This window comes from Westerdykella ornata, assembly GCF_010094085.1.
Source record: "Westerdykella ornata strain CBS 379.55 unplaced genomic scaffold EI97scaffold_53, whole genome shotgun sequence".
Classification (NCBI taxonomy): Eukaryota; Fungi; Ascomycota; class Dothideomycetes; order Pleosporales; family Sporormiaceae; genus Westerdykella; species Westerdykella ornata.
The window spans coordinates 89,471-100,897 of NW_022986903.1; the positions used below are offsets into that span (position 1 = coordinate 89,471).

Genomic DNA, 11,427 nt, shown 5'->3' on the forward strand with positions numbered 1-11,427 from the left:
AAAGCACTCACCCTCGTAGCCACTCGGAATCACCCCCTTTCCCGACACCAACTTCCAACAATCACATCCACACATCGGTGCCTTACCCATACCTGAGCGCAAGCACCGTGACCCTGCGGATTATATCAACGCCCTATGCCGCATCGATATGCGAAGGTGAAGATGTGGATTACTCGTAACAAGACGAATATAGTAATCGAAAATAGAACACTGAATGTGAATGCATGCGTCACTCTTCCTCAGGACGTCCTGCATTGACAGTCATTAGCAGAGAACTCAGCCTACATCGAGGACAATATAGGGAACGACACAGAAAAGACGCACATGATAGAGACACCGTTGCATGCAAGGTTAGCTAGCAGAAACATGAAGCCAGCACTCACTCAACAGAGACGTGCATTGTATGTTCTGTACATGGGTATCGTTGCTCTATACATTATATCTTCCTTCAACCATAATCACATATCGCCCCTTCCACCTCCTCACTACACAGCCAAACCACCTACAACAGCAAGGCAGCAGCCGCCACACCCAGAGCCATAACCGGTCCCGCCGCACCCATATGCGAAGCAGCACCCGTAGGCTTGGAACCCGCAGCAGTACCAGAACCAGAAAGGGCGGCGGAGCCAGTAGGCGTAGTCGTGGTCTTGAAGCCGGAGCCCGTCGTCGAGGGAGCGGCGCTGTCGGTGGGCTTCGCGCCGGCCGTGGCCGAGAGCTTCTCTTCGCCAGCCGTGATGATGAACTTGACGTCGCCAATCTTCTCCTTCTGCTCGCGGTACGACAATTCCTTTGGCAGCTCGGAAACGCCGGGCGTGCAGAAAGAAAGGTCCTCGTCGCCAAAGTAGAACGTCTCGGTGACGGTTTCGGTGAGAACCTTGCCGTTCTCGGTGACGGTCGTCTTGTAGGTGGTGGTGATCTCCGTGTTGGTGGGGGCGGGTTGGGTCAACATGGTGACGGAGCCGCAGTATTCCTTGACCAGCCCATCACCCCATTGGGAAAGGACGCACGAGGCGGTGACCTTGTCCTTCATGTCGCAGCCGAGACTGTAGGTAGCATCCTGGATGTTTCCAAGTGAATTCATCACGATTTCAACGCTCGTGGTCCCGTGGAGGGTCATTGTCTGCTTCGGCACAGCATCCGTCATCTCCGTGTCGTTGTACTCGATGACCATGGTGGTTTTATCTCCGTCTACCCCAACGACAGAGCCAAGGTAGGCTTCCTCCGTGGTGGCATCACCGCCAAACGGCAGGCGGATCGAGGTGGTCAGCTCCGCAGACGCGGTGGCAGCCAAAAGGAGTGCTGCGAGAAGACGGGCCATTATGAATGAGTGTGTAGTGTGTAAAACGAGTGTCGATGTAGATTAAGAAATTACTATATCAAAGTTCGCCTGAACGAGTGATGCGAACGCGATAGGAAGCGATGAAGAGAAAGGATCGCAAGGCGAAAGGGATGTGGTCATCTTTATCCTGAGCGCTGGTGCGGAATCGATCGTCCCATGTTCCGAGGATGATGACTAGGGGGTTGCAGATTTGGCTAGCGTAGACCCGAAATAGTAAGCCATCAGCCTAGTCGAGTTCGCGTAGGATGAGTAAAATTGCTTCTCCTCTAGGCGAGGTTTCTAACTGGCAGAGACGATTGCACAGACCGTTGCTTGACAATCCTGACACAAGGAGACAGGCATAGGGTCTCGATTTCCGGATGCCAGGTCCGTGACCGGTGAGCCTTGGGAAGAAAACCACATATCCAGTATCGTGAAGGCCCCAAACCGCCTGGTGTCGCCCCTGGAGCTGTCGTGCCGTAGAAATTCCGCCCCACGGTGTGCTGTTTTCGAGTTCGCTTCGCTCCAATTCCCTCCTTTGTAAGGGGTTGTACTTGGTGCTGTCAAACCGCAGGTAAAGCGACGCGGACACGACGGGACCACGTTCCTGTTGGGCTGACACAGTCCAATTTCGCCTCCTCCGCTTGCATCGCTGCCTACTTTTCCAATCTCTTTCAAAGTTTCGAAATGCATCACCAGGCAGCAGCCTGTGGCGGATTCACTGTTCAAGTTAGCAATCTCCCGGCCGTAGGGAGTCTCCTCCGTCGGCGGCCGAAGTTTTCTGAAATTCTGCCAGCATTTCTGCCACGGAAAAGGTCCGTGTGCCTTAGCGCTCTTGTCTGACCCTGCGCGACTCTGATCGTTCACCGCGAAGTCATCTCGTCTTTCCTTGGGCGCTTGGAATAATGTTGGTACTGTATTTGAATTTTTTTGGTGGAAGAAGAGAGGAAAGATGAGGTTGAAATAACCTTCTGGCAATGACGCCAAGCCAAGCCGACTGTGCCTTCCTCATTCACTCAGCTGCAGGGACAACTCCACCTGGGCACATTCACGATTGCCGTCATACGGCTGAGACGCACGCCACAGCTGAAGATCATTCCAGCCCTACGACTGTGGCAGGCAGGAAATGTAGAGTGTGTATGGAGTGGAGCTCATCGGAATAGTAATGAGAAGCATATCCCGGATCTCGGGCCTACTATTTCACCTGATCAACGGCATATTCAGTCGTCTACGTAATATACAATCAATGGCCGCGGCCAACGCGACCGGCTGGATCTAACAACGCTGAACCCACCCCATCCCGCTCAACCCAAACCCAAAAATCAGAAAGACATATCCGTCCATCATGAAGTATGAAGCAACAACTCCAACCCCAACAACCCAATCATAACAGAAAACAGCCAAGGCCTTTCAAGCCCAGAAAAGCCACCCCCATCCACTCCATGCCCTCCCCGAAAAAGTACAACTTCAATCTCCGCCTCCTAAACAAACACTGCCAAATAGCATGTTCTCGCAGCAAATCGAGATATTCCTCCCTCAGAACCAATAACAGTCCCCACTCCTGCTGACCTCGAAACTGCACCCAAGTCCCCTTCCCACCTCTGCCAAGGCCCTCTCGCCCTCCCTCAGCTCCTGCAATATCCGCTCCCCGACCAACGGCCCATCAGCCATCCCATCCTTCACGTGGATGATCACGACCTTGACTCCCTTAAGAGGCGGCACGTCGTGCATATGCGCTGCCGTCAACAGCGCCCGCGTATGCTCTGCAGACACGGCGGGAAGGTTCAGCGGGGTAGGGGTAGGCACGGGGTTGCTCAGTGGCGTGAGGGCCGGGTGCGCAAGGGGCGCTGACTTGGGCGTACTCTGCACAGCGGAGGGAGTCAGAGTCGCCAAAGGCTGGGGAAGCAGCGCAGGGCTCGGCGCAAAGTCCGTCATGACCTCGTCTTCTCTCGCGTTGCGCGCCTCTCGCTCGCGCTCCGCGAGCAGGCTCCTCGTACGGCTGCTCTTCCTGCCGACGCCGTCGCCGCCGTCGGAGACGGAGCCGTCGACATGTAGATGCGTGGTCGTGCCTCCTAGCAATCCGTGGCTAGCTCTTTTTCTCTTGCGGCCTTTGCGCGCCTCTTCCCGTCCGCGTTGATGCTCCTTTCGGTTTTCCTTCACCATGTCGGCTAGAGTCTGTAGCTCGGCGAGGAGGTGCCGCGGCGCTAGGTGGCCGTATAGGACGGCATCGCCCTGCGCATCGGTGTAGCTGCACTCGATGAAGATGCCTGTGAGAGTCCCCGACGCAATCTTGGGCGCTGCCTCCGCCCACACGAGCGCCGTCTTGGGGGACAGCGAAATGGAATCGGGCTCCACGTCGCCGAAAATCAGAATCTCCCTGCACGGCGTCTGATGCACTGCTTCTGCGCGGATGAAGTACGCCGTCGAGTCGATGACGTTTGCGTCAGCCTGCGTCGTAGCAGTGACGCTAGCAACGCTTCCCTGCCGCCCTTGATCAGAGACATGGCCGGTGATCAGGGGCGTGCCAGGTCCGCTCTGCACAGCGAGAGAGAAGCTCAGGGAGCGGCCGTCGCGGCCTTCAACCTTTGTGCCATCCTGGTGCGCATACGTCGAGGTGCGAGACAGGCCTGGGGTTTCCGGGTGGACGTTGGAGTTGCGATGGATGGATCCAGGACCGCCTATGCAGTTCCCGTGACTGACTTTGAAGCCGCGCACGCCTAGGCCGTCGCACACTTCGATGTAGCCGCTCCCGCTGCCTTCGCCGAGAGCGATGTTCCCGCCTTCGGCTAGGCGCTGGAAAGTAACGAGGCCTACGCCGCCGTCTTCGTCGGTCAGATTAGGCCAGAGGATGTTGTTGAAGAGATGGGTCTTGATTGCATTCACGGTAAAAGGTAACGCTGCCAGTCGTTTCGGTCGAGATGTGTTGTGGAAGGCTGCGGTGTTGATCACAAAGGCGGAAACATGGTCTAAATGAGGATGTGTTATGAGCCAGGTCGACACATGTTCTCTCACCACATGCAGTGCATTTGCTCGTGCACTCGCATGCGGAAAGGGGAGGCCTGCGAAAGCTCCTGAGGTTAACGTTGTGAATACCGGCTCTGGCTCCTCAAATGAAGACTCTGTGCCACTGCTGCTCGACTCGTCATCTGGAAGCGGGAAGCGGGTCGTCTTGGGGGAAGGCGATCCCTCGTCTGCTGCACGGGTGTACGCGTTCCCTCGACCATTGCGTGGTGCTGGTGCCCGAGGTGGTCTCTGATCCGGGGGGTCTGCGACCAGTGGAAAGTCTTTCTCTAATATGCGCGTGATGGCAGCAAGGTGGGAGCCTGCATCCACTGCCAACAAGGAGTTCTTGGACCAGTTGGTTGCGGTGGAGCGAACCAAGAAGCCGGTCACATTGTCTTCAGACGGACCTCCTCCAGAACCCTAAATATGTTAGTGATGATCCATATGCAGAGACGCTTGATGATCATTGGATCGCCATTGCAGGAAGCTAGCCCGCGGGTCGCATAGGTTCCCCTCTTGCTTCACGGTCGATTTGGCAACATTCAATACCACCAGGAATTTCAACAGAGGAAAGCGCAAGACTCACCAAACAGATGACTTGAATAGCAGGCTCACCCGAATGCGCTGATGATCTCCTCCCACGCCCATGACCTTCACTCTCCTTCATCCTCTTCGAACCCTCACGGTGGAACACGTCGAGTCCAATCCACACGGGCTGATGGATATGTCTCAGCCTCCACACTGTTCCACCTCTTCGGCACGCGTAGATCTCCCGCTTCAGGCTGCGTGGTTCCGAAATAGTAGCGAGGCTTGTCTCAGCCACAAGTGCGCCGTCGACTGACGCTGCATAGAACGAGGTCGTGGAGAGTCGTCCAAAATGGCCAGACAGACAATAACAGTTGAGGAAGCTTCGTAGATCCGTAGCAATGAGAACCGTCCTGGAGACGCGCGCGGTAGTCAATGGGAAACCAACTAGGGATCTAATCCAACGGTGTAGATCCCAGCGAACAAGCCACCTACTCCAGCAGTCACTGAGTGACACAGCGGCGCTCGCTCCTCGTTAGTCGAATGCAGGCGTCCGATAAGTCCGGTCCAGCAAGTCCTTCGTGCAACGCCCTCCGCATATGCCTTTTAGTTTGGATTCCAGACAAAGCAAACAGCACCTTGCGCAAGATATCAAAGGGGGGTTTCTCCGGCCGTCCCTTCTTTAAAGCCCGTCTCTTTTGCAATCCTTATCACCGGTTCCTCGACAAAGAATGGATTCCACGTGCGGTGTCGCCCCTCTGCGGCTCAAGCCCAGGTCGGGGTGTACAATGTGGGATGCGCCCGGACGGTCCTGGCGATGTCCTCCACGCAGAGTGTCGCTGCAATGACCCCACTAGCAGCGCAATCCAGACAGATAGCTTGCGAAAGTTATCTGAACAGCACAATGGCAGCGCGGCGCCTGGGAGGTGTCGTTGTTCGCAGAACTCGAGGTGAAACCACCTGGCTTGGCCGCGCCAAGTCGAAGGACCCCGGACGAGGGATCGCTGGTGAGCCAATCGGACCCACCATCTTTGTTTGGCGGCCTCAGATCTGGGGCCTCGAAGGAACGTCATCGGTGAAGGAAGCTTAGGACCAACTTAAAGAGGACACGACTCCACCAACTGCTCGTTTCTTGCCGGAGACTGCCAGTGGCTGGCCTCATCGCCATCCTGTAGCCATCAACTGAGCGGCGCAAGATACAGCGACAGCGTCTGGACCTAGACCTAGGGAATGCGCTACCAGGACCACCGTACGTGCAGACCAGTCAGCCATAGGGAGACATCAATTCATCAGATACCTCAGCATTAGGTTCTACCCAGTTTACTTCACAGTCATGCAGAAATGGGCGCAGGGCGTGTCGTCAGTATTGCATTTTGTCTTATTGCGCAGCATCTCTATTACCGACATGGGAAATCTCGGAGAGCTTCACCCGATCAAAGGGGTCGCGCAATGAATGCGTGTCCGGGCACGCTTCCATATCCCATTCGTCATCCGGTATATCCATTCGTAAACACGTACATCATCCCGCGTAAACCATGCCTTCTCTACGATCCCAAGCAAGCATCTACTTGAAGACCTTGCCGTCAGCCCACTCGTACGTCTTGCCATCAACGACAATGGGCTTGTCCCACGCCCACTGGTCGTTGACAAACTCCCTGTCTTCAGGCTTGTTGGGGTCGAGCCTGGTGAACTCGTAGCTCTCATAATCGGGAGCAACGTCGAAAGCAGCAAGAGCGTTGTCGCCACGGATGACGAACGCACCCTTGATGATGGAGTCGTTGGACTGGCCATATACAGACGCAGCGCCGAAGATGTACTTGCGGCTGGCCTCAAGACGAGCGAAGAAGCCGCCTAGTGCTGGTCAGCAATGTTGGTCTTCTCGATATGGACGAATACTCACCAATCAAGTTGGAGGTCATGAAGGTGAGGGTCAACTCGTTGTTGTACTTGTAGTCGACCTTCCAGATGGAGTACTCCTCGAAGTTGCAGTTCTCCCAGAACCAGGGGAGAGCGACCTCACGCGTGTCCTCGTTGGAGTACTTGCGCTTCCAGTCATCAAGAACAAAGGTAGCACGGGGGAGGGCGTCCAGGGGGTGCTTGGGCTTGGGCGCCGGCTTCTCCTCCTCTTCTTCCTCGGCGGCCTCCTCCTTCTTTGGCTTAGGAGCGGCCTTGGGAGCCTCCTTCTTGGGTGCAGCCTCCTTCTTGGGGGGAACGTTCTTCAGAGCCTCATCGATGAACTCGAGCTTGCCGGCAACGGCAGTGTAGTTGGGCAGGTTGTAGACCGTCTCGTACCAACGGGTGAGGTTGGGGTTCTCCTCACGCCACTTCTTGTCAAAGAAGTACTGGAAGCCACGGGCAAGAATGCTGGCAGCGAAGATATCGGCCAGAGTCAGACGCTCGCCAACGAGGTAGGTGTGGGTAAGTAGGTGCTCCTCGACGACGTGGACGGCCTTGAGGGCGGCCTTTTGTGAGTCCTCCACGTTCTTCTTGTTGTAGGGGTCACGGCCGAGGATGGGACGGAACCAGCCACCCAGGGGCGGGAGGATCTCGCTGTTAGCGAAGGACATCCAGCGCAGGATGGAGGCATAGTCCTGTTTGGTCTTGCCCAGAAGCGTGGTCTTCTCGTTCTGAGAGGTGACTGTGTGCGTTAGCAGGGAACCCCGCTTTGAAGTCCAGCAAGGTACAAGAGAAGTTCGCAAACGAAAATCAGAGTAAAGGATCTCAACAAGTGTTTTCAGACAGGGATAACTGAATGATAATATGTCTCATCTCATTGCGCACTCAAAGGAAAAGAAGAAAGAAAAGAGGGGAACGTACGGTACACGGCAATGGCGATGCATTCGCTGAGGACAAAGCCATCAGCGCCCTGGAAGGTGGGGACCTTTCCGAGCTTGTTGAGCTTCAGGTACTCCTCAGAGACGCCGTCGGCGGGAACAGTCTCGACGAATTCAAGGTCGAGGTTGTTCTCCTTTGCGACCACCCGCAGAGCAGTAGTGCGAGGGTTGCCCTATTTCGTCGATGTTAGCATCCATGGTCAATACTGGAGGAGAGCAGGCATACATTGTAGCTGTAAAGCTTTCCGAACGACATGGTTGCGAGTGCTGTGGGCTGAAAATGAAGGCACAAGCAGAAGTTGTTTTGGAGAGGCGGGGCAGGTTGGAAGAAAAAGTGATGGTTGGGCTGCCGTGGCCGCCTTGACGAACCGGCCATGGCTTTAGAGTTTTTCCGCGCTTCAGAATTGGACTAGCGCCTTGGCATTATGTTCCTTCTCCCAGCATCACCATCCAGAAATATCGACGAGTGCATCAATCCGCTCCATCCCGTCATCTTCTCGCCCTCAGGTCGCAATGGCGCGGGGAGAGCTCTCGGGGAGCCTGCGGAGGGCCATTGACCTGCTAGGAAGGGCTTACTGCAGTCCTGCGGTCCGATTTCCAAACACGATTCGACATTCACGATGCCTTTCCACTACCACGTCGCGCTGCGCCGAGCTCACGAGCGAGACGCACGAGAAGTTCACGGCCGCACCCCCGATCGATTTCAGCAAACCAGACGCAGGAAGACCTAAGACGGGGAAGCAACTGCTGCGGACACTCAGGGTCGTTCCAGCGTCGCCCTCCTATTTCAGCGCAAAACCCACCTTCAACGACGATTGGGTTGCTCTTACGGCGCTGCTCCGCAAGTTCGCAACCCTCCCTACCGTCCCTCTCCCCGAAGCACCAAAGGTCGCGTGGAAGACGATCGACCAGTACCGCATCATGACCAACGAGCCGGTCAAGACGCTGCGATATCACAAGATGCTGCATGTTCTACGGCGGCTGAACCGCATACACTCTTCGCTCATGCCCCAGGAGGTGCTCGTTGCCATGCAACGGTATAAGAAAGATACGCAACCGAGCGACATGAGACCGAATCCGGTGTTCGTGGATGAGGCAGGCCGAGCTAAGGGGGTTGGCCGGAGAAAGACATCTTCGGCAGTAGCCTGGCTTGTGGAGGGAGAGGGCGAGGTGCTGATCAATGGCAAGACCCTGACTGATTTCTTCGGACGGGTGCACGATCGGGAAAGCGCGGTGTGGGCGCTGAAGGCGACTCAGAGACTGGACAAGTACAATGTTTTCGCATTGGTCAGGGGTGGAGGAGTGACAGGTCAGGCGGAGGCTTTGACACTGGCAATAGCAAAGGCACTGCTGGTCCACGAACCGGCTCTGAAGCCTGCGCTGCGAAGAGGTCAGCTTGAGTTTCCCCCTGCTTTTCCCGGTTCTGTTTTCCACTCGATCTGCATGATCATGTACTCATCTGCATGTTCCCTCTTGATACGCACCCTCTATACACAGGAGTCACTTGCTAACCTTGACCAGCTGGCACTGTCACACGTGATCCGAGGAAAGTCGAAAGGAAGAAGACCGGCCACGTCAAAGCTCGCAAGATGCCCACCTGGGTCAAGCGTTAGGATTCACCCTTGTATACTATGTTGTATATTGTTCAATATCTCTTCAGCGGGCTTGGTAGAATTTACGAACACCATTCGGAGTCAATTACAGAGGTGGCATCTGGTCTCTGGGCTCGCTCTCGGTCTAATAGCCGCCTACCCATGCGATTGATATTGCGCTCTGCAGCGCTTGTGACTTTGCTTTCGACGTCGGCTTGAAGGTCCGAAGGCAGCTGTGCTCACGTCGAATGGTGTTGAAACCATGCTGACCAGCAGTCTGGTCACTGGCGTTTCATACACCATATGTTGGTGCAACAGATATCGGGCCATCTACTAGAAGCGGACGACAACCGAAAAGCCTATTACTGTCGTGGTCAGTGCGAATGCTCGCACTTTTTAGGTCCTCTTCATGCCTGGGCTTGAGATGCTGATGTCTGCAGGTGTGCATTTTCGCCTTTGAGACTTGGGCATGGTCCAGCCACGGCACGCATCTTTCCGAACCCTGCCAGCATAACATGCACCTCTTCGTCAGTTGTTCAAGTTCGAGCGGCATCGCAGTCAGCACTACTACAGACTTTGCCAAACGCATGTCGACCCTTGTTGGTGAATCCTGTCGATGAGAAGAGCGCCGTCCGCCATCTGGCTATGAGGGGACGTTCATTTAAGAACCGAAGGTGCAGACGCGCTAGCGATGTTATCCGACCTCATCCCTGTGTCGATGCGGAACACACCTGACTTCCACCCATCCAGATTGTCACCGTCTCGGTCAGGACGGCCCCCCGCAGTCGAATAATAATGAGGATATGTGTGCTGCAGTCAGCGGTCTGTACGGAGTACACAAGTCAGCAGCCTTGACTGATTATCGTGAACAGGGACTTGGCGCACCAGCGTAGGCGGGTAGATTCGACGCTACGACATGTGGTGTTGCATCTTGGTTTAACCGGGGACGGGCGAAGACATCGCGAAACCTGATTCATACGTCGAAACACAAGACATCCAATTGGAGCATTTTTCAGCAAGGCAGTCCAATCATCTTACTCGCCCTACGCGTGGATGTTCGCCATGATTCGCTTCTGGACGACCATCTTGATGCCGGCAATTAAAAGGCCGCAACACCCAGCCTCAACGGCTAAAATGCCAGGGGTATACCCGCCTAGGCCGTGGCATTTCCGGGCCAAGTTGGTGAAGCAGGATAACGGTCGTCCTCTGATCGACGGCTGGCGTGAATTGCGCTTGAGCAGGGCCTCTTGAGGCTCTGAGTGGCTGATTCGTCAGATGAATCTCATCTCCTGGACCCTCGTTATTGCAGCCAACGGCTTCACGGTTCTTCGGAGATGGCCATTATTCTTTACACAAAAAAAAAAAAAAAAAAAAAAAAAAAAAAAAAAAAAAACCCCAAGCAGAGTCGCACATGCTACCTAGCAGTTTTGCAAAGGATGATTGAAACCTTCTCGAACAGGTCATCGACGTGGTAGGCCTGCAATTTCAGGCAATGCGCCCTCGGTGGGCGGGTAAGGACCGCTATACGATCGCTGTTGGGATCGGATGACGCCGCGCTCGTCTCTTGACGGCCATGCACGATGCCCAGCTCCAACTCCTACGTCGCTTGGCCCGTTTCATCTGGCGGCTGTTGTCTACACACTGCAATTGACAAATTGTTTCCAGCCCTTCCAGAAGAGCAATGTCTCGCAGGGCTCTCCCCGCGGCATGCCACGTGAGTGCAGAACCCCTCCGGATTTCCATGCGGACCGCGGAATGAACGTCTGGACCAGATAGAGGTCGTGCCCATGTGGATGAGCAGGGAATGGCATGATTGCTGTACCGATGTTCTCAACATTTGGCAGATGGGCCTCGCTTTTGGTGCCGACGGCTGCGTCGGAAGGAGGGCTGACGGCGCACAGAGCTCTCGTCGACAAACCGCCAGTCAGACGTGCAGGGAGAGCTCCGACGACGGTCTGGCAGCTTCCGCCTGCGTGGATCCTGCATGTGCCATCCGAAGGGACGGGGGAATTGAGAGGGAGTATTGTTATCAAAGGGATGGGAGTCGGGGTCGACATACTGTCATACGTCTGAGCAACAACTACGTCGGTCGGCCCGCGACGACATCAATAATCTTGAAGGCCACGATATCGATCGACAATGGGGCATTCTGGGC

General features: G+C 55.4%; 3 protein-coding genes across 3 annotated transcripts; 1 reads left to right on the forward strand and 2 right to left on the reverse strand.

Moving 5' to 3' along the window:
* Positions 1-243: 243 nt before the first annotated feature.
* EI97DRAFT_262528 (uncharacterized protein) lies at positions 244-1,468 on the reverse strand. The gene has a single exon (XM_033794231.1). It carries the CDS (start codon positions 1,316-1,318, stop codon positions 503-505), a length of 816 nt encoding a protein of 271 aa, XP_033649180.1. The 5' UTR covers positions 1,319-1,468; the 3' UTR covers positions 244-502.
* A 1,029-nt stretch (positions 1,469-2,497) lies between these two features.
* On the reverse strand, positions 2,498-7,994 carry EI97DRAFT_497137 (uncharacterized protein). Its single transcript, XM_033802501.1, has 5 exons — positions 7,907-7,994; positions 7,664-7,853; positions 6,747-7,484; positions 6,423-6,697; positions 2,498-4,741 (listed from the first exon to the last, which is right to left on the reverse strand). Exons 1-5 carry the CDS (start codon positions 7,934-7,936, stop codon positions 2,855-2,857), a joined length of 3,120 nt encoding a protein of 1,039 aa, XP_033649181.1. The 5' UTR covers positions 7,937-7,994; the 3' UTR covers positions 2,498-2,854.
* A 155-nt stretch (positions 7,995-8,149) lies between these two features.
* Positions 8,150-9,486, forward strand: EI97DRAFT_437672 (uncharacterized protein). Its single transcript, XM_033799388.1, has 2 exons — positions 8,150-9,070; positions 9,202-9,486. Exons 1-2 carry the CDS (start codon positions 8,194-8,196, stop codon positions 9,291-9,293), a joined length of 969 nt encoding a protein of 322 aa, XP_033649182.1. The 5' UTR covers positions 8,150-8,193; the 3' UTR covers positions 9,294-9,486.
* The last annotated feature ends 1,941 nt before the right edge of the window (positions 9,487-11,427 follow it).